Source organism: Thalassophryne amazonica, chromosome 8 (genome assembly GCF_902500255.1).
Source record: "Thalassophryne amazonica chromosome 8, fThaAma1.1, whole genome shotgun sequence".
NCBI classification, from domain to species: Eukaryota; Metazoa; Chordata; class Actinopteri; order Batrachoidiformes; family Batrachoididae; genus Thalassophryne; species Thalassophryne amazonica.
In genome coordinates this window covers 115,416,619-115,436,961 of record NC_047110.1, presented here as the reverse complement: position 1 = coordinate 115,436,961, position 20,343 = coordinate 115,416,619, and the positions used below count along the sequence as shown (strand labels likewise).

Genomic DNA, 20,343 nt, shown 5'->3' with positions numbered 1-20,343 from the left:
CTCTTCATTGGCTTCCTGTTAATTCTAGAATAGAATTTAAAATTCTTCTTCTTACTTATAAGGTTTTGAATAATCAGGTCCCATCTTATCTTAGGGACCTCATAGTACCATATCACCCCAATAGAGCGCTTCGCTCTCAGACTGCAGGCTTACTTGTAGTTCCTAGGGTTTGTAAGAGTAGAATGGGAGGCAGAGCCTTCAGCTTTCAGGCTCCTCTCCTGTGGAACCAGCTCCCAATTCAGATCAGGGAGACAGACACCCTCTCTACTTTTAAGATTAGGCTTAAAACTTTCCTTTTCGCTAAGGCTTATAGTTAGGGCTGGATCAGGTGACCCTGAACCATCCCTTGGTTATGCTGCTTTAGACGTAGATTGTGGGGGGGGGGGTTCCCATGATGCACTGTTTCTTTCTCTTTTTGCTCCGTATGCATCACTCTGCATTTAATCATTAGTGATCGATCTCTGCCCCCCTCCACAGCATGTCTTTTTCCTGGTTTTTTCCCTCAGCCCCAACCATTCTCAGCAGAAGACTGCCCCTCCCTGAGCCTGGTTCTGCTGGAGGTTTCTTCCTGTTAAAAGGGAGTTTTTCCTTCCCACTGTTGCCAAGTGCTTGCTCATAGGGGGTCGTTTTGACCGTTGGGGTTTTTCATAATTATTGTATGGCCTTGCCTTACAATATGGAGCGCCTTGGGGCAACTGTTTGTTGTGATTTGGCGCTATATAAGAAAAAAGTTGATTGATTGATTGATTGATATTAAGCAAATATGTAGGACTGCTTTTTTGCATTTGCGCAATATCTCTAAAATTAGAAAGGTCTTGTCTCAGAGTAATGCTGAAAAACTAATTCATGCATTTATTTCCTCTAGGCTGGACTATTGTAATTCATTATTATCAGGTTGTCCTAAAAGTTCCCTGAAAAGCCTTCAGTTAATTCAAAATGCTGCAGCTGGAGTACTGACGGGGACTAGAAGGAGAGAGCATATCTCACCCATATTGGCCTCTCTTCATTGGCTTCCTGTTAATTCTAGAATAGAATTTAAAATTCTTCTTCTTACTTATAAGGTTTTGAATAATCAGGTCCCATCTTATCTTAGGGACCTCATAGTACCATATCACCCCAATAGAGCGCTTCGCTCTCAGACTGCAGGCTTACTTGTAGTTCCTAGGGTTTGTAAGAGTAGAATGGGAGGCAGAGCCTTCAGCTTTCAGGCTCCTCTCCTGTGGAACCAGCTCCCAATTCAGATCAGGGAGACAGACACCCTCTCTACTTTTAAGATTAGGCTTAAAACTTTCCTTTTTGCTAAAGCTTATAGTTAGGGCTGGCTCAGGTGACCCTGAACCATCCCTTAGTTATGCTGCTATAGACTTAGACTGCTGGGGGGTTCCCATGATGCACTGAGTGTTTCTTTCTCTTTTTGCTCTGTATGCACCACTCTGCATTTAATCATTAGTGATTGATCTCTGCTCCCCTCCACAGCATGTCTTTTTCCTGGTTCTCTCCCTCAGCCCCAACCAGTCCCAGCAGAAGACTGCCTCTCCCTGAGCCTGGTTCTGCTGGAGGTTTCTTCCTGTTAAAAGGGAGCTTTTCCTTCCCACTGTAGCCAAGTGCTTGCTCATAGGGGGTCATTTTGACCGTTGGGGTTTTTCTGTAATTATTGTATGGCTTTTGCCTTACAATTTGAAGCGCATGGGGCAACTGTTTGTTCTGATTTGGCGCTATATAAATAAAATTGATTTGATTTAGCATAGCCCAAGCAGAGGGTCACCCCTTTGAGTCTGGTCTGCTTGAGGTTTCTTCCTCAGAGGGAGTTTTTCCTTACCACTGTTGCTCTGGGGGTTGGTAAGGTTAGACCTTACCTGTGTGAAGCACTTTGAGGCAACGCTGTTGTGATTTGGCGCTATATAAATGAAAATAAATTCAAATTCAAATTGGATGATTAAACCTGAGGTCATTAGGTGTGGGTGAGGCAAAGAGGCAGAACGTCCAGGTTTACGTTTGAAGCTCAGGATTCAGAACTGGTCCAGTCGAGCTAACGTGAATCCTCTGAGTTTAAAATTACTCAGAAATACATGCAAATGAAGTAGTTTTGAAAAATTAGAAAATCTATAAAGCAAGATTGTGTGTGTGTGCGACAAGCATTTCTCTGTCTGTCTGTCAGATCGGCCTCAACTTTCAGATATGGCTTGCACATGCCATGACGCTGTTCCTTCCTTTATTCTGAAAATTTTGGGGATTAATTTTCAAAACCTTTTATTTTGACATGGTAACATTAGTACTTCCAAGATAGCGCCCTCCGTGGCGACTCGCGACTGCAAGCAAACTGTGACCAAATGCTGCAACTTCAGTGTCAGTCTAGTGAGAATACAGACTGCAGGAGAACAGCAGTCACTTAAACGTGTTTTTTTTCATGTTTACAAAAACTATCAACTGTGGCTCGCTGATGTTACTGGTAGCAAAGTTAAACAACATCAGATAGTTCATGTTGCCTGCATCACTTCACGATAAAACATTTAATGCCAGCATCCCAGCAAATACTTTTACTGTGAAAGGCTCACTGAGGAGAGATGAGCTAAAATACGTTACTTGCTAAAAATTAATTTTCCACAATTTCTATAAAGTTTCAGTAGGTACCTAAGCTGAATGAAATCTTATATTTGCTGTGAGTTAAAGTTTAAATAAACTCTTCACATGGGGGTACTGAGGATTTGACATTTAAAACATTCTAAATGTTCTGTTTAATTGGAATCCTTTTTATTTTCATATAACTGATACTAAAACTGATTTTTTTAAACTATATGAAATACTATATTCAAATAATAATATAATGTAACATATCAATCAAAACATGGACCCAAATGACATAAAAACTGCTTATTATCAATTCCATGTCGATCAAATATCTTTAATTTGTGCCAAGTGGCTTTTGAACGGTTGTATTAGATCAAAATGTATATTATTTCTCCCTCAAATTTTAGAATGTATTTTGTCGGCTCACATATCAATCCACACATTTCACAACAAACCTAAATGTCCTTTGACTCACATTATCAATAATAACTTCTGTCTTCACATCCATATGTTTGTGCTTCATGAACACTAAGTGTTTATTCCTTCCTATATCTCTGTGTGTGTATTTATGTCTGACCATGTTGGATGAATGTCAGTCTTTTTCTTAAAATAACTGTGACAGTATCTGTGTCAACCCTGTCTTAACAAACATCCACTATGTTAAAACAATATCAGAGTAAGTTCACCTCTTTGTACATTCCACCTTCAAACACAGCCTCATATGACCAGCCATGAAAAATGTACTTACCTATGGGCACTGCACTACTTTAATAAACAACAAAAACTTTAACACTGTGAAACTAAACAACAAAAAAAAAAACCCTGTGTGCATTATCGTCAGAATTTACAGGAAATCATTAGTTTTACAGCCGGTTTAAATGTGTGCAGCTGGTGAGTTAAGTCACTGAGACACCCAGACAGCTGTGGAGGAGGAGAAACATCAGCAGTTCCATCACTCTGTGGGCGTGTCTCTCAGAGCAAACAGGAAGTTTGATATTTAACCATTTAAAAAAAAATCTTAAAAAAGGACCTGTTTTGAATATTATGGCTGCAGTTCATATTAAGAACAAATTGCAGGTTCAATACAACATTTAGCAAATGGGATTGCACACACAAAGAGGCCCCGCCCACTCAGTGGCTTCTAAGAACTCACTTATATTTATTGATTCTGGCTCTTGTTGAATATAAAAAAAAAATAAAAAAAAATTGAAAGAAGTCCATGACCCAGGAGTAAATTTTGACTTCATCAGTACCACTTAAAGGGACTAAACAACACTTACAATGTGTATCATAAACTACACAAATGTGTGGTGGCCATCCAGGGTGGCAGCTGCAGCCAAAAAAAAAAAATGTTCCAGTCATAATGACAACTACACCACATTATCTGTCTGATAATAAAGATTCTAAAAAGGTATAGTTTGGACTGTGACTGAATGTTCTGGAGTTATGGGGTAAAAACAGCAAAAATAGTTCAATTTCAGTTTGTGCAGGGGTCAAAGGTTAAAGTTCCTCCAATTTTGGTAAAATTTGGTGAAAACTATTGGTTGAACTAAGAGGATTAACAACTGGAATAGTTTTGATGGTGCTGAATATTTGGTCTCCAAAGTAAATGTCAAACAAGATCGACATCCGTTGGAGTCTATGACGTGACGTACGACGTGTTTAACCTGTGACGTATTTAACCTGTAACATGACAACTAAACATGACAGATTGTGCATACTAGTTCTTTATAAAACCCTGTTAACTAGGCTAATAATCTGCATCACTTCTTAGTAAAACTAGAGCATTTTTTTTTCCTTTCTGACCCCTGCGTGGCCCCAGCTGCCACCCTGGATGTCCACCATACCTCTGTGTCGGTGATGATTCACCGAGGCTGGATTCTGAGTGTTGTTTCATCTCTACGCTGCTATTTCTGCTCCTAAAACTCGTATGGGGACACAAACAGCGTGACTTTAGTCAGGTAGCGGCCCAACAGGGCGTGGCGCTCCAGCTCGCTCATCTCCACCTCAGCCTCCAGCGTGGCAGGACCCTGGATGGGTGTGACCAGGAGGAGGGTCCCCGTCTGACGGCCGGACCGCTGCACGCTGAGATGTCCCCGCCCACGGCCTCCTGCCAGGCCGAAGCGCAGGGTGTCGCCCAGCGGGCGGGCGGCTGACACCCTGAAGAGCACGCGTGGAGCGGACATGTTGGAGACCACAGACAGGAAGTGGAAGGAGATGGAATTTGGTGCCTGAGTGCACGCGTTATCGCCCAGCATGCACGGGTTCCTCTCACAGCGCCTGCGGGCAGATGTAGCGGCTGTTAGCTTAAAGCTGTTCTGGGCACATTTAATTTAAATCAGGATTTTGGGAACTTTGAGTGTATTTAACAGTAAAACACGACTTTGGCATTTTTTCTACATTTATTTAAAAAAAAAAATTGATTCATTTCCTTTAAATCTGTTTTCCTCTGTGGTGGGACCTGGATCTGAACTCTGATCTGAATCCAAACTCTGACCTGGATCCGGCAGGTGGCTGGTCTTTGTCTCAGTTTTGTGCTCGAGTGCTGCTCTAATTATGATCGTACCCGCTGGTGCCAACATCAGGGCGGAGCTTTGATTGTGGGTGCTTTGTGACATGTCCTGGAGCTCTGGATGGATGATATTTTAAACAGACACTCAGCTGGACCATGTGACCAAGTCAAATGTCAGCAAAATGATATATACGGGCGGCCATCATTCCTTTTCACGTTGGGTCTGTCCACTCTAGTGTTGGTGGGCTGGGTTCTGGTACCTGGGCAGGGGGTGGTGCCTCTCCCTGGGGCTCAGGTCATATGTCAATTTCAAATCAAATCAATTTTATTTATATAGCGCCAAATCACAACAAACAGTTGCCCCAAGGCGCTTTATATTGTAAGGCAAGGCCATACAATAATTATGAAAAACCCCAACGGTCAAAACGACCCCCTATGAGCAAGCACTTGGTGACAGTGGGAAGGAAAAACTCCCTTTTAACAGGAAGAAACCTCCAGCAGAACCAGGCTCAGGGAGGGGCAGTCTTCTGCTGGGACTGGTTGGGGCTGAGGGAGAGAACCAGGAAAAAGACATGCTGTGGAGGGGAGCAGAGATCAATCACTAATGATTAAATGCAGAGTGGTGCATACAGAGCAAAAAGAGAAAGAAACACTCAGTGCATCATGGGAACCCCCCAGCAGTCTACGTCTATAGCAGCATAACTAAGGGATGGTTCAGGGTCACCTGATCCAGCCCTAACTATAAGCTTTAGCAAAAAGGAAAGTTTTAAGCCTAATCTTAAAAGTAGAGAGGGTGTCTGTCTCCCTGATCTGAATTGGGAGCTGGTTCCACAGGAGAGGAGCCTGAAAGCTAAAGGCTCTGCCTCCCATTCTACTCTTACAAACCCTAGGAACTACAAGTAAGCCTGCAGTCTGAGAGCGAAGCGCTCTATTGGGGTGATATGGTACTATGAGGTCCCTAAGATAAGATGGGACCTAATTATTCAAAACCTTATAAGTAAGAAGAAGAATTTTAAATTCTATTCTAGAATTAACAGGAAGCCAATGAAGAGAGGCCAATATGGGTGAGATATGCTCTCTCCTTCTAGTCCCCGTCAGTACTCTAGCTGCAGCATTTTGAATTAACTGAAGGCTTTTCAGGGAACTTTTAGGACAACCTGATAATAATGATTACAATAGTCCAGCCTAGAGGAAATAAATGCATGAATTAGTTTTTTCAGCATCACTCTGAGACAAGGACCTTTCTAATTTAGAGATATTGCGCAAATGCAAAAAAGCAGTCCTACATATTTGTTTAATATGCGCTTTGAATGACATATCCTGATCAAAAATGACTCCAAGATTTCTCACAGTATTACTAGAGGTCAGGGTAATGCCATCCAGAGTAAGGATCTGGTTAGACACCATGTTTCTAAGATTTGTGGGGCCACGTACAATAACTTCAGTTTATATGAGTTTAAAGCAGGAAATTAGAGGTCATCCATGTCTTTGTCTGTAAGACAATCCTGCAGTTTAGCTAATTGGTGTGTGTTCTCTGGCTTCATGGATAGATAAAGCTGGGTATCATCTGCGTAACAATGAAAATTTAAGCAATGCCGTCTAATAATACTGCCTAAGGGAAACATGTATAAAGTGAATAAAATTGGTCCTAGCACAGAACCTTGTGGAACTCCATAATTAACCTTAGTCTGTGAAGAAGACTCCCCATTTACATGAACCAATTGTAATCTATTAGATAAATATGATTCAAACCACCGCAGCGCAGTGTCTTTAATACCTATGGCATGCTCTAATCTCTGTAATAAAATTTTATGGTCAACAGTATCAAAAGCAGCACTGAGGTCTAACAGGACAAGCACAGAGATGAGTCCACTGTCTGAGGCCATAAGATCATTTGTAACCTTCACTAATGCTGTTTCTATACTATGATGAATTCTAAACCCTGTTTGAAACTCTTCAAATAGACCATTCCTCTGCAGATGATCAGTTAGCTGTTTTACAACTACCCTTTCAAGAATTTTTGAGAGAAAAGGAAGGTTGGAGATTGGCCTATAATTAGCTAAGATAGCTGGGTCAAGTGATGGCTTTTAAAGTAATGGTTTAATTACTGCCACCTTAAAAGCCTGTGGTACATAGCTAACTAATAAAGATAGCTTGATCATATTTAAGATCGAAGCATTAAATAATGGTAGGGCTTCCTTGAGCAGCCTGGTAGGAATGGGGTCTAATAGACATGTTGATGGTTTGGAGGAAGTAACTAATGAAAATAACTCAAACAGAACAATCGGAGAGAAAGAGTCTAACCAAATACTGGCATCACTGAAAGCAGCCAAAGATAACGATATGTCTTTGGGATGGTTATGAGTATTTTTTCTCTAATAGTTAAAATTTATTAGCAAAGAAGTCATGAAGTCATTACTAGTTAAAGTTAAAGGAATACTCGGCTCAATAGAGCTCTGACTCTTTGTCAGCCTGGCTACAGTGCTGAAAAGAAACCTGGGGTTGTTCTTATTTTCTTAAATTAGTGATGAGTAGTAAGATGTCCTAGCTTTACCGAGGGCTTTTTTATAGAGCAACAGACTCTTTTTCCAGGTTAAGTGAAGATCTTTTAAATTAGTGAGACGCCATTTCCTCTTCAACTTACGGGTTATCTGCTTTAAGCTGCGAGTTTGTGAGTTATACCACGGAGTCAGGCACTTCTGATTTAAAGCTCTCTTTTTCAGAGGAGCTACAGCATCCAAAGTTGTCCTCAATGAGAATATAAAACTATTGACGAGATAATCTATCTCACTTACAGAGTTTAGGTAGCTACTCTGCCCTGTGTTGGTATATGGCATTGGAGAACATAAAGAAGGAATCATATTCTTAAACCTAGTTACAGCGCTTTCTGAAAGACTTCTACTGTAATGAAACTTATTCCCCACTGCTGGGTAGTCCATCAGAGTAAATGTAAATGTTATTAAGAAATGATCAGACAGAAGGGGGTTTTCAGGGAAAACTGTTAAGTCTTTAATTTCCATACCATAAGTCAGAACAAGATCTAAGGTATGATTAAAGTGGTGGGTGGACTCATTTACATTTTGAGCAAAGCCAATTGAGTCTAACAATAGATTAAATGCAGTGTTGAGGCTGTCATTCTCAGCATCTGTGTGGATGTTAAAATCGCCCACTATAATTATCTTATCTGAGCTAATCACTAAGTCAGACAAAAGGTCCGAAAATTCACAGAGAAACTCACAGTAACGACCAGGTGGACGATAGATAATAACAAATAAAACTGGTTTTTGGGACTCCCATTTGGATGGACAAGACTAAGAGTCGAGCTTTCAAATTAATTAAAGCTCTGTGTGGGTTTTTGATTAATTAATAAGCTGGAGTGGAAGATTGCTGCTAATCCTCCGCCTCGGCCTGTGCTACGAGCATTCTGGTACCTTCTAGCATTCCGTAAGGTGCTATATTATTTTTTCTTTTTGAATTTTTATGCTTAAATAGATTTTTGCTGGTTATTGGTGGTCTGGGAGCAGGCACCGTCTCTACGGGGATGGGGTAATGAGGGGATGGCAGGGGGAGAGAAGCTGCAGAGAGGTGTGAAAGACTACAACTCTGCTTCCTGGTCCCAACCCTGGATAGTCATGGTTGTGCCCCCTCTCTCTGGGGCTCAGGTCATATGTGCCCCCTCTATCTTGGGCTCAGGTCATATGTGGCCCTCCGTGCCCCTGCCTCTCCCTCCGGGCTTGTGTGGCCCACCTGTCTCCCTCTGGCTCCTCGACTGCCCCTGCACTCCTGGGTCTCATCTCATGCCTTCCCTCGTATGCGGACCGCCAGGGTGGCCTGTCCATCTCCGGTCCCTGGCCCCCTGTGTATGTGAGTATGTGACCCGTTCCCTGCACCACGCCCTGCCGCCACTCGCTCCTGCCTTTGGGGGCCATGGCCCTGATGGTGTGGTTCTGGGACCCCCCCTATTGGTGGGCCCATGCTGGCACCCTGTGTGCTTCCCTTGGGTATGGGGCTGCTTCCTGTGCCTCCGTGGGGGGGCAGTGTCGGGGGTGCGTTCAGGCGCTGCCGGGTTGCTCCCCTGTTGGTTCATCATGCTGCCCTGGTGGCTCTGGTGGCTGCCCTTCCTGGTCCCTGTGCCCTTCCGCTGCCCCTTTTCTCCTGGGGCCCTGCATCCTGGACCATTTCGGTCGTTGCTTGCGGTCGGCTGTATGGCTTCTGACGTGCCGGAGTGGTCCATGTCATATGGTTAGGTTCTGTACTTTTGTCTTAGCCCAACACACCAGCCACAGTAGTGATCAAATATTTAGCTATGATCTGGGTCTCTGTGTGTGGATACTCACTAATTAGACAACAGACTGTTGCTGTCACAACTTGTCCATGTGTGGCTGTTTGTCCTGGTATGTTTTATGGTTGGTGCCCCACTTCACAGTTATTTCGTTCACCACTTGTCTTTCATTTTTATCTGTCTTTGTGTTGTTTTGGTGGTCAGCCCTTCCAGATAGAAGTTGTCAGTTGGCTTTGAGTAGGATTTTGTAGGCTGATTGGGAAGGGCGGATGGGGGTCACACACACACACCACATTCACTCACACACTACATACCTTCTGTCTTGCAAGAATAAATTGCATATACGTGTATTAATGTTCATAAATAGTTCTGCCAGTGTGGCATTTACCATTAATATATATGCAGACAGGGGAAAAAGACAGAAAAGTCTAGCCTGAGATTTCCCATCGCCGCGCTGAGTTGGCGATGGGAAGTCAGCTATTCGTGAGAAAGCTTCATAATGATCAGGAATGGACTAGCACCACCCAGTGGTCATTCCTATTGTGCATCTCACTGCTGTCACACTGTCCTTGTACATGTCCTGCACTACCCTCACATACTTCTCTGCCACTCCAGACTTCCTCATACAATACCACAACTCTTCTCCTGACACCCTGTCATAAGCTTTCTCTAAATCCACAAAAACACAATGTAACTCCTTCTGGCCTTCTCTGTACTTCTCCATCAGTACGCTTAGAGCAAACACTGCACCTGTTGTGCTCTTTCTCAGCAAGAATCCATATTGCTGGTCACCTGTTTTCTAAGTCTGTCTTCTACATCACCCTTTGTCTCCACTTCTCAGGCATCCTCTCACTTTACAAAATTTTATTAAACAATCTGGCTAGAAACTCATTGTCTTCCTTCCGCTGTCTAGATGTCACACCCAGTACCTTCCTGTCTGTCTCCCTCACCACATCTGCAGTACTTTTCCAGTGAACCATCAAGTGCCTCTCTCACCTGCTCACTAAATTTCACACGTCTTCCTTCTTCAGCTTCCACCATCTGATCCTTTTTGAGCCCTCACTCTCTTCTTTTTCACCACTAAAGTCATCCTACAAACCACCATCCTATGCTGTCCAGCGACACTCTCTCCTGCCACCCCCAATTTCCACCTTCACACTCATCACCCTGTCAGACACTCGCTTAACCGCAAACACACTGTTAACATACTCTTCCTTTAAAATGACCCCAACATCATTTCTCTTCCTGTCCTCACCATGGTACAACAACTTGAACACACCGATGCTCCTGCTCTTACTTCCCTTCCACTTTGTCTCTTGCACACACAGTATGTCTACCTTTCTCCTCTCCATCATATCAGCCAGCTCTCTCCCTTTACCAGTCAGACTGCCAACATTCAAAGTCCCGACTCTCACTTCCACCCTTCTAATTTTCCTCTTCTCCAGCTGTCTCTGGACATGTTCTTCTTCTTCTTCTTCTTCTTCTTCTTCTTTGCCCATCAGTAGCCCACTTTCTGCTGGGACCCTGTTGGGCAACAGCACCGGTGGCGGTCATTGTTAACCCGGGCCTCGACTGATCTGGTATGGAAATTAGATTTGTACTCTGCATGTTAGGGTTGGCTTTTTTTTTTTTTTCGCTGGATGTCCTTCCTGATGTAACACTCCACATTTATCTGGGCTTGGGACCAGCACTCAGAGTGTACTGGCTGCACACCCCATGTAGCTGAGTATTGTGTTTGTGCATTCATAATGATGTCATCACTGTGGCACCGTCTTACATTGGTGACGTCTTCACGTACGTGGCATTTTCCATGTGGGGACATTCTACCTTCACACACTGGAAAGCGCCGTACGTGTTCACGCACACCTGATCCGCTGTGCAGTTGTGTGTGTGACTCTCGCACTCGTCAACGTCTGCGTGCACAAAGATAAACACGAGCGTCTGAATGAGTCATTTACATATGAGCCTCAAAAGAGAAGATGACCTCTGAACTCTGACCTGTGCAGCTGCGGACATCCTTGTTGAGGTTGTATCCTGTTGGACAGGAGCAGTGGAAGCTTCCAGGCGTGTTGGCGCACTGATGGACACAGAGATGTCCAGGGGCACCCAGAGGAAAAAGATGACACTCGTCAATATCTGAAAGACAAACGGGATCTTTAATTGCACTCGTCTTTAATTCAACTGGACTTAGTTACAAGACCAGCTGCTGCACACTGCCACCTGTTGGTTCTTTGGGAGAATGTGGATGAATGATGGAAATTAGGAGCAGGTGTGGTTGAACTTGCATGTAGCTTGAAATCAGCTTGTGTGTCAGTTTGTATCATTTCTAAATCCTTGTCTTGTCGAAGATGTGTGTGTTGAACATTTATGATATTTCACATACTTAGATCTTTTCCAGTAAAAAATAATCACAGTGCTGCTGTTTAATTAGACCACTGAAGAAAAAAATAACTGAAACCATGGAACTGAAACAGTTTAATAAAACTGAATTTGAATTAAAACAGCTGTGAATTAATTAACAGATTGTAAAGTGACTATCTGTGTTCTTTTATGTGTACGATATGAATACGAGTGATTTTGTTTGTGAAGTTGTCTGACAGTCCGTGTGAAGTGTCAGGACTTGAACAGAAGGTGTGATAACCAGGATAAATGAGGAGGGTTGCATCAGGAAGGGCATCCGGTGTAAAACAAGTCAACCCAACTGTGCAAACTAAGAATCGAATTTCCATCCCGGATCGGTCAAAGCCCGGGTTAATAATGTCCGCCACCAGTGCTGCTGCCCAACAGGGTGCTGGTGGAAACTGGGCTACTGCTGGGTGAAGATGATGAAGAAGAAGAGGAGAACATTTCCACAAACAGCGGGAGAAGAAAACTAGAAGGGTGGAAATGAGAGTGGGGACTTTGAATGTTGGAAGAGGAGTTTGATGGAGAGGAGAAAGGTAGACATACTGTGTGTGCAAGAGACCAAGTGGAAGGGAAGTAAGAGCAGGAGCAGAAATGGTGTTGAGAGAAATGGTGTTGGGGTCATTTTAAAGGAAGAGTATGTTAAAAGTGTGTTGGAGTTAAGCGAGTGTCTGACAGGGTGATGAGTGTGAAGTTGGAAACTGAAGGAGTGATGATGAATATCATCAGTGCATATGCCCCACAGGTAGGTTGTGAGATGAAGGAGAAAGAAGATTTCTGGAGTGTGCCCAAGCATGCGCACACAGGTGGACTACATTCTTTATAGGAGATGCAAGCTAAAAGAAATCAGAGACTGTAAGGTGGTGGCAGGAGAGAGTGTCGTTAGACAGCATAGGATGGTTGTTTGTAGGATGACTTTAGAGGTAAAGAAGAAGAGAGTGAGAGCTCAACAAAGGATCAGCTGAAGGAGGAAGACTGTTGTGTGAAATTTAGCGAGCTGGTGAGAGAAGCACTGGTTGGAAGGGAAGCAATTTTGGACATCTGGAAAAGTACTGCAGATGTGGTGAAAGAGACAGCTAGGACAGTGCTGGGTATGACATCTGGACAGTGGAAGGAAGACGAGGAGACTTGGCGGTGGAATGAAGAGGTCCAGGAAAGCATAAGGAGAAAGAGGTTGGCGAAAAAGTTTTGGGATAGTTGGAGAGATGAAGAAAGTAGACAGGAGTACAAGGAGATGCAGCGTAAGGCAAAAAGAGAAGTGGCAAAAGTGAAGGAAAAGGCATACTGTGAGCTGTACAAGAAGTTGAATAGTAAGGAAGGAGAAAAGGACTTGTACCGATTGGCCAGACAAAGGGACAGACCTGGAAAGAATGTGAAGCAGGTTAGGGTGGTAAAAGATGCACATGGCAATGTGCTGACAAGGGAGGAGTGTGTGCTGAGAAGGTGGAGGGAATATTTTGAAGAGCTGATGAATGAAGAAAATGAGCAAGAGAAAAGGCTGGATGATGTGGTGAGAGTAAATCAGGAAGTACAAGAGATTAATAAGGAAGAAGTCAGGGCTGCTATGAAGAGGATGAAGAGTGGAAAGGCAGTTGGTCCAGATGACATTCCAGTGGAGGCATGGAAATGTCTAGGAGAGATGGCAGTAGAGTTTCTAACCAGATTGTTTAATAAAATCTTGGAAAGTGAGACGAAGTGTGCTGGTTCCTATTTTCAAGAATAAGGGTGATGTGCAGAGCTGCAGTAACTACAGAGGCATAAAGTTGATCAGCCACAGCATGAAGTTATGGGAAAGGCTAGTCGAAGCTAGGCTTAGAAAACAGGTGAAGATCTGTGAGCAGCAATATGGTTTCATACCGAGAAAGAGCACTACAGATGCAATGTTTGCTCTGAGAATACTGTTGGAGAAGTACAGAGAAGGCCAGAAAGAGTTACATTGTATGTTTGTGGACTTAGAAAAAGCTTATGATAGGGTGCCAAGAGAAGAGCTGTGGCATTGTATGAGGAAGTCTGGAGTGGCAGAGAAGTATGTGAGGGTAGTGCAGGACATGTACAAGGATAGTGTGACAGCGGTGAGATGTGCAGTCGGAATGACAGACTCATTCAAGGTGGAGGTGGGATTACACAAAGGATCAGCTCTGAGTCCTTTCTTGTTTGCAGTGGTGATGGACAGGTTGACAGATGAGATCAGACAGGAGTCCCCATGGACTATGATGTTTGCAGATGACACTGTGATCTGTAGTGAGAGTAGAGAGCAAGTTGAGTCTAGTCTGGAGAGGTGAAGATATGCTTTGGAGAGAAGGGGAATGAAAGTCAGTAGAAGCAAGACTGAGTACATGTGTGTGAATGAGAGGGAGCCCAGTGGAATAGTGCAGTTACAAGGAGTAGAAGTGGTGAAAGTAGATGAGTTTAAATATTTGGGGTCAACTGTTCAAAGTAATGGAGAGTGTGGTAGAGAGGTGAAGAAGAGAGTGCAGGCAGGGTGGAGTGGGTGGAGAAAGGTGGCAGGAGTGATTTGTGACCGAAGAATATCAGCAAGAGTGAAGGGGAAAGTTTACAAGACAGTAGTGAGACCAGCTATGTTGGACGGCTTAGAGACGGTGGCACTAACAAAAAGACAGGAGGCAAAGCTGAAGATGTTGAGATTCTCTTTGGGAGTGATGAGGATGGACAAGATTAGGAATGAACATATCAGAGGGACAGCTCAGGTGGGACGATTTGGAGACAAAGTCAGAGAGGAGAGACTGAGATGGTTTGGACATGTGCAGAGGAGGGACCCAGGGTATATAGGGAGAAGGATGCTGAGGATGGAACCACCAGGTAGGAGGAGAAGAGGGAGGACAAAGAGGAGGTTTATAGATGTGCTGAGGGAGGACATGCGGGTGGTTGGTGTGACAGAGGAAGATACAGAGGACAGGGTGAGATGGAAACGATTGATCTGCTGTGGCGACCCCTAACGGGAACAGCTGAAAGACAAAGAAGAATAAGGACAGACTGCAGAAATGAAGCTGTTCACAGTGTGAGAATGGTCTTCAAAAAAAATGATTTAACCATGGATTCTGTCTTTTCCATTCTTGCAGCCAGGAGAACTCTGAAGCGTGGAACTGCTGCGTTGTGATGTGCTATGCTAAGCTGCTACGTGCGCCACACCGGTGATCACAGAGAGTCCGAGAGAACGTGACATGGACCAGCTTCCAGCCGAGGGTGTTACGGGTGTGTGGGCTAAATTAAGCTAACAGGAACCAGCGAGTCTGATGGAGGAATGTCATTTACTGTGGACAGTGCCACCCACCCTGTGTTTGCCACTCTGTAGGAGTGAAATCAGAGGCACCACTTTCAGGGTATGTAATTATTATTATTATTATTCAATTTAATTGAAAACGTATGTGATGATTTTTTTTTGTGTGTCTTTTCCTGAATACATCGTGGGTTACAAAGAGGTGGAAACAGACGTGTTGATGACAAAACACACAAATTTGGCTTGAAAACCAAATTAAAGCCATATTACATTTGGAGACAAAAAGCCCAGACTGAGTGTGTGTCCTGGAGTAAATCATGAACTGAATACAGGTGGAGTGACCTTCAGCAGTCATTATCTCAATTATGGATCAATTAATGATTATGGTCCCTGATCCACACCCCCGAACGCCTGAGAGGAGCAGCTGAGAAGAGGCAATCTCACCAGACTGATTCTTAACAGACTTTGTGCAACATACAAAATCGGAGACCCAGGCTCCTTCTGACCTCTTCTGAAAAGCTCACCAACAAAAATCATACAACAAGGGGAGGTGATGGTCTAGTGGTTAAGCGTTGGGCTTGAGGTCAGAGGCTCCTCGGTTCAAACTCCAGCCTGACCGAAAAATCAGTAAGGGCCCTTGGGCAAGGCCCTTAATCCCCTAGTTGCTCCTGGTGTGTAGTGAGCACCTTGTATGGCAGCAGCCTGACATCGGGTTGAATGTGAGACATTATTGTAAAGCGCTTTGAGTGTCTGATGCAGATGGAAAAGCACGATATAAATGCAGTCCATTTACCATTTAACAAACCTTAGTGTCATGATTGGGCCAATGGGGGGGGGGGGGGGGGGGGGCACTGTGCTTATTGTGTTCTTTTTTTTCTCTGTTACATTGCTTGGGGTTTTGGTGGAGGGACTTTTCTTGTCTAGTGTCTGGTGCTTGGTGTTGGGCATCTCCTTCCTGTCTCCTTTCCTGCTTGCCACGCCCTGTTCCAGAGCCTTCCTCGCACACCTCTCCTGCATTTCCAATCACTCCCTCTATTTAAATCACACCCTTTTCCTCATTAGTTTGCCAGATTGTTGTGTCCTGTACCTCTTTCAAGCCTTATTTTGTCTTCAGAGTATTTTGTCCTGTTTTGTTGCTACCTGTGTACTGAGTAGTCTGCCTGCTTTTTGGATTTTGTCTCTGCCCAATATTTCAGACACTGTTGCTCATAACAGCCTGCCTTTCTGTGTATTGAACCCCGCCTGACTCGAGATTAAACTCTGAAGCTATAATGTCTGAATCCTGCATTTGTGTCCTACCACTGCCAACCATTGTGCTTGAATAAGAAAAAAAAAAAAAAACTCAAAAAGTCTAAAAATATCAGAATTCTTGTTTTAATGATTCACCAAAATCAGACAGAACTTTAAGGAACATTTTTGATTGTTCCATGAATAAAACTGGATATTTTGAAAAATTAACTAAATCACAATTTTAACTATTTTAACAATTTTAGATAAATTTAATTGATTTCTTAAAGCAGCATTTTAACCATTTTCTAACATTTAACGGTTTGAGTTTAATTACTTTTCAACAGTTTGGTGTATCTGAGTTTAATCCTTTTCTAACTAATTTTAATTTCATTTGGACAATTTTAAATACATTTACCAATCACCGTTTTCACGACACAAGGTACTTACCTGTGCAGGTGTTGCTGTCGTGGCCTGATATGGTGAAACCAACATCACAGGTGCAGCGGGTGGAGCCCAGGAAATGAGTGCAGTGAGATTGGCGGATTGACAAGGAGGGAGGGGAAGATGTAGGTGACAAAGACGAGAGAGGAGATGGTGAGGAAGAGGGTGAGATGAAAGAAGCAGAGAGCTGTGAGGAGGACCGAGCAACAGGAGAGGCAGCCAAGGACTTGCTGGTGATGTTGAAACCTGAAAGGAAAATAAATAAATGTGTGGATATAATTTAAATGTGAGCAAGATGAAACTAAAAAATTTTTGGCAGCTTTGTTTAGACACTTTAATGTTAAAATTATGCTGAAGCCGACAAGGAGGGGTAAAAAACCCATGGAGTCTCTCATTTGCTCGGGGTTATCGCAGGAAATCCGATTTTGACATAAATTTTACACCGTACAGTTGAAGAAGGACAACTCAGTCACATGGGGTGTGCAGCCAGTGTCGGTCCCAAGCCCAGATAAATGAGTAGCGTTGCGTCAGGAAGGACATCTGGTTTAAAAAAAAAAAAAAAAAAAGCCAATCCAAACATGCAGAACACAAATTGAATTTCCAGACCAGATCAGCCGAGGCCCGGGTTAAAAATAACAGCCACCAGTGCCGTTGCCCAACAGGGTACCAGTGGAAACTGGGCTACTGATGGGCAAAGAAGAAGAATGGGAGGAGAAAGTATCCAGAGACAGCTGTAGAAGAGGAAAATTAGAAGGGTGGAAATGAGAGTTGAGACTTTGAATGTTGTCACTTTGACTGGTAAAGGGAGAGAGCTGGCTGATATGATGGAGAGGAGAAAGGTAGACATATTTTGTGTGTGTAAGAGACCAAGTGGAAGGGAAGTAAGAGCAGGAGCATCGGTGGTGGGTACAAGTTGTATCATGGTGAGGACAGGAAGAGAAATGGTGTTGGGGTCATTTTAAAGGAAGAGTATGTTAAAAGTGTGTTGGAGGTTAAGCGAGTGTCTGACAGGGTGATGAGTGTGAAGTTGGAAATTGAAGGGGTGATGATGAATATCATCAGTGCATATGCCCCACAGGTAGGTGGTGAGATGAAGGAGAAAGGAAATTTCTGGAGTGTGTTAGATGAGGTGGTGGAGAGTGAACCCAAGCATGAAAGAGTGGTGATAGGAGCAGACTTCAATGGGCATGTTGGTGAAGGGAACAGAGGTGATGAGGAAGTAATGGGTAGATATGGTATCAAGGATAGGAATGGGGAAGGACAGATGGTAGTTGATTTTGCAAAAAGGATGGAAATGGCTGTGGTGAACACCTACTTTAAGAAAGGGAGGAGCACAGGGTAACATAAGAGTGGAGGAAGGTGCACACAGGTGGACTAGATTCTGTGTAGGAGATGCAAGCTAAAAGAAATCACAGACTGTAAGGTGGTAGCAGGAGAGAGTGTCGTTAGACAGCATAGGATGTTGTTTGTAGGATGACTTTAGAGGTAAAGAAGAAGAAGAGAGTGAGAGCTAAAGAAAGGATCAGATGGTGGAAGTAGAAGGAGGAAGACTGTTGTGTGAAATTTAGCGAGCAGGTGAGAGAAGCATTGGTTGGAGGGGAAGCAGTTTTGGACAACTGGAAAAGTACTGCAGATGTGGTGAGGGAGACAGCTAGGACAGTACTGGGTATGACATCTGGACAGTGGAAGGAAGACAAGGAGACTTGGTGGTGGAATGAAGAGGTCCAGGAAAGCATAAGGAGAAAGAGGTCGGTGACAAAGAATAGTTGGAGAGATGAAGAAAGTAGACAGGAGTACAAGGAGATGCGGCGTAAGGCAAAAAGAGAAGTAGCAAAAGCAAAGGAAAAGGCATATTGCGAGCTGTACAAGAAGTTGAATATTAAGGAAGGAGAAAAGGACTTGTACTGATTCGTCAGACAAAGGGACAGAGCTGGAAAGGACGTGCAGCAGGTTAGGGTGGTAAAAGATGCACATGGTAATGTGCTGACAAGTGAGGAGTGTGTGCTGAGAAGGTGGAGGGAATATTTTGAAGAGCTGATGAATAAAGAAAATGAGCGAGAGAAAAGGCTGGATGATGTGGTGAGAGTAAATCAGGAAGTACAAGAGATTAATAAGGAAGAAGTGAGGGCTGCTATGAAGAGGATAAAGAGTGGAAAGGCAGTTGGTCCAGATGACATTCCAGTGGAGGCATAGAAATGTCTAGGAGAGATGGCAGTAGAGTTTTTAACCAGATTGTTTAATAAAATCTTGGAAAGTGAGAGGATGCCTGAGGAGTGGAGACGAAGTGTGCTGGTTCCTATTTTCAAGAACAAAGCTGATCAGCCACAGCATGAAGTTATGGGAAAGAGTAGTAGAAGCTAGGCTTAGAAAACAGGTGAAGATCTGTGAACAGCAATATGGTTTCATGCCGAGAAAGAGCACTACAGATGCAATGTTTGCTCTGAGAATACTGTTGGAAAAGTACAGAGAAGGACAGAAAGAGTTACATTGTGTGTTTGTGGACTTAGAAAAAGCTTATGATAGGGTGCCAAGAGAAGAGTTGTGGTATTGTATGAGGAAGTCTGGAGTGGCAGAGAAGTATGTTAGGGTAGTGCAGGACATGTACAAGAATAGTGTGACAGTGGTGAGATGCGCAGTCGGAATGACAGACTCATTCAAGGTGGAGGTGGGATTACACCAAGGATCAGCTCTGAGTCCTTTCTTGTTTACAGTGGTGATGGACAGGTTGACGGATGAGATCAGACAGGAGTCCCCATGGACTATGATGTTTGCAGATGACATTGTGATCTGTAGTGAGAGTAGAGAGCAAGTTGAGTCTAGTCTGGAGAAGTGGAGATATGCTTTGGAGAGAAGGGGAATGAAAGTCAGTAGAAGCAAGACTGAGTACGTGTGTGTGAATGAGAGGGAGCCAGTGGAATAGTGCAGTTACAAGGAGTAGAAGTGGTGAAAGTAGATGAGTTTAAATATTTGGGGTCAACTGTTCAAAGTAATGGAGAGTGTGGTAGAGAGGTGAAGAAGAGAGTGCAGGCAGGGTGGAGTGGGTGGAGAAAGGTGGCAGGAGTGATTTGTGATTGAAGATTATCAGCAAGAGTGAAGGGGAAAGTTTACAAAACAGTAGTGAGACCAGCTATGTTGGACGGCTTAGAGACGGTGGCACTAACAAAAAGACAGGAGGCAGAGCTGGAGATGTTGAGATTCTCTTTGGGAGTGACAAGAATGGACAAGATTAGGAATGAACATATCAGAGGGACAGCTCAGGTGGGATGGTTTGGAGACAAAGTCAGAGAGGCGAGATTGAGATGGTTTGGACACGTGCAGAGGAGGGACCCAGGGTATATAGGGAGAAGGATGCTGAGGATGGATCCACCAGGCAGGAGGAGAAGAGGGAGACCAAAGAGGAGGTTCATGGATGTGCTGAGAGAGGACATGCAGGTGGTTGGTGTGACAGAGGAAGATACAGAGGACAGGGTGAGATGGAAACGATTGATCTGCTGTGGCGACCCCTAATGGGAACAGCCGAAAGACAAAGAAGATTAATCTATTATTATTGACTATTATTGTCTATTATGTAGACTATTATTGTTGTTGCTATAATATATGAATAAAAATAAATTAAAAAAATTACAATTTCACTCTTTTACGACAACGAACGCTGAGCCATTAATTATA

The 20,343-nt window shown here is 43.6% G+C and overlaps 1 protein-coding gene across 1 annotated transcript in view; it reads right to left on the bottom strand.

The window, feature by feature from the left end:
• Positions 1-4,047: 4,047 nt before the first annotated feature.
• LOC117515177 (fibulin-7-like) overlaps positions 4,048-20,343 on the bottom strand; it is a 29,460-nt gene continuing 13,164 nt past the window's right edge. Inside the window, exons 4-7 of the mRNA XM_034175649.1 lie at positions 16,681-16,920; positions 11,361-11,498; positions 11,140-11,275; positions 4,048-4,848 (exon numbers count right to left, since the gene is read on the bottom strand). Coding sequence (XP_034031540.1) covers positions 4,488-4,848; positions 11,140-11,275; positions 11,361-11,498; positions 16,681-16,920 — 875 coding nt within the window. The 3' untranslated portion in view covers positions 4,048-4,487. The remainder of the gene's footprint in view (positions 4,849-11,139; positions 11,276-11,360; positions 11,499-16,680; positions 16,921-20,343) is intronic.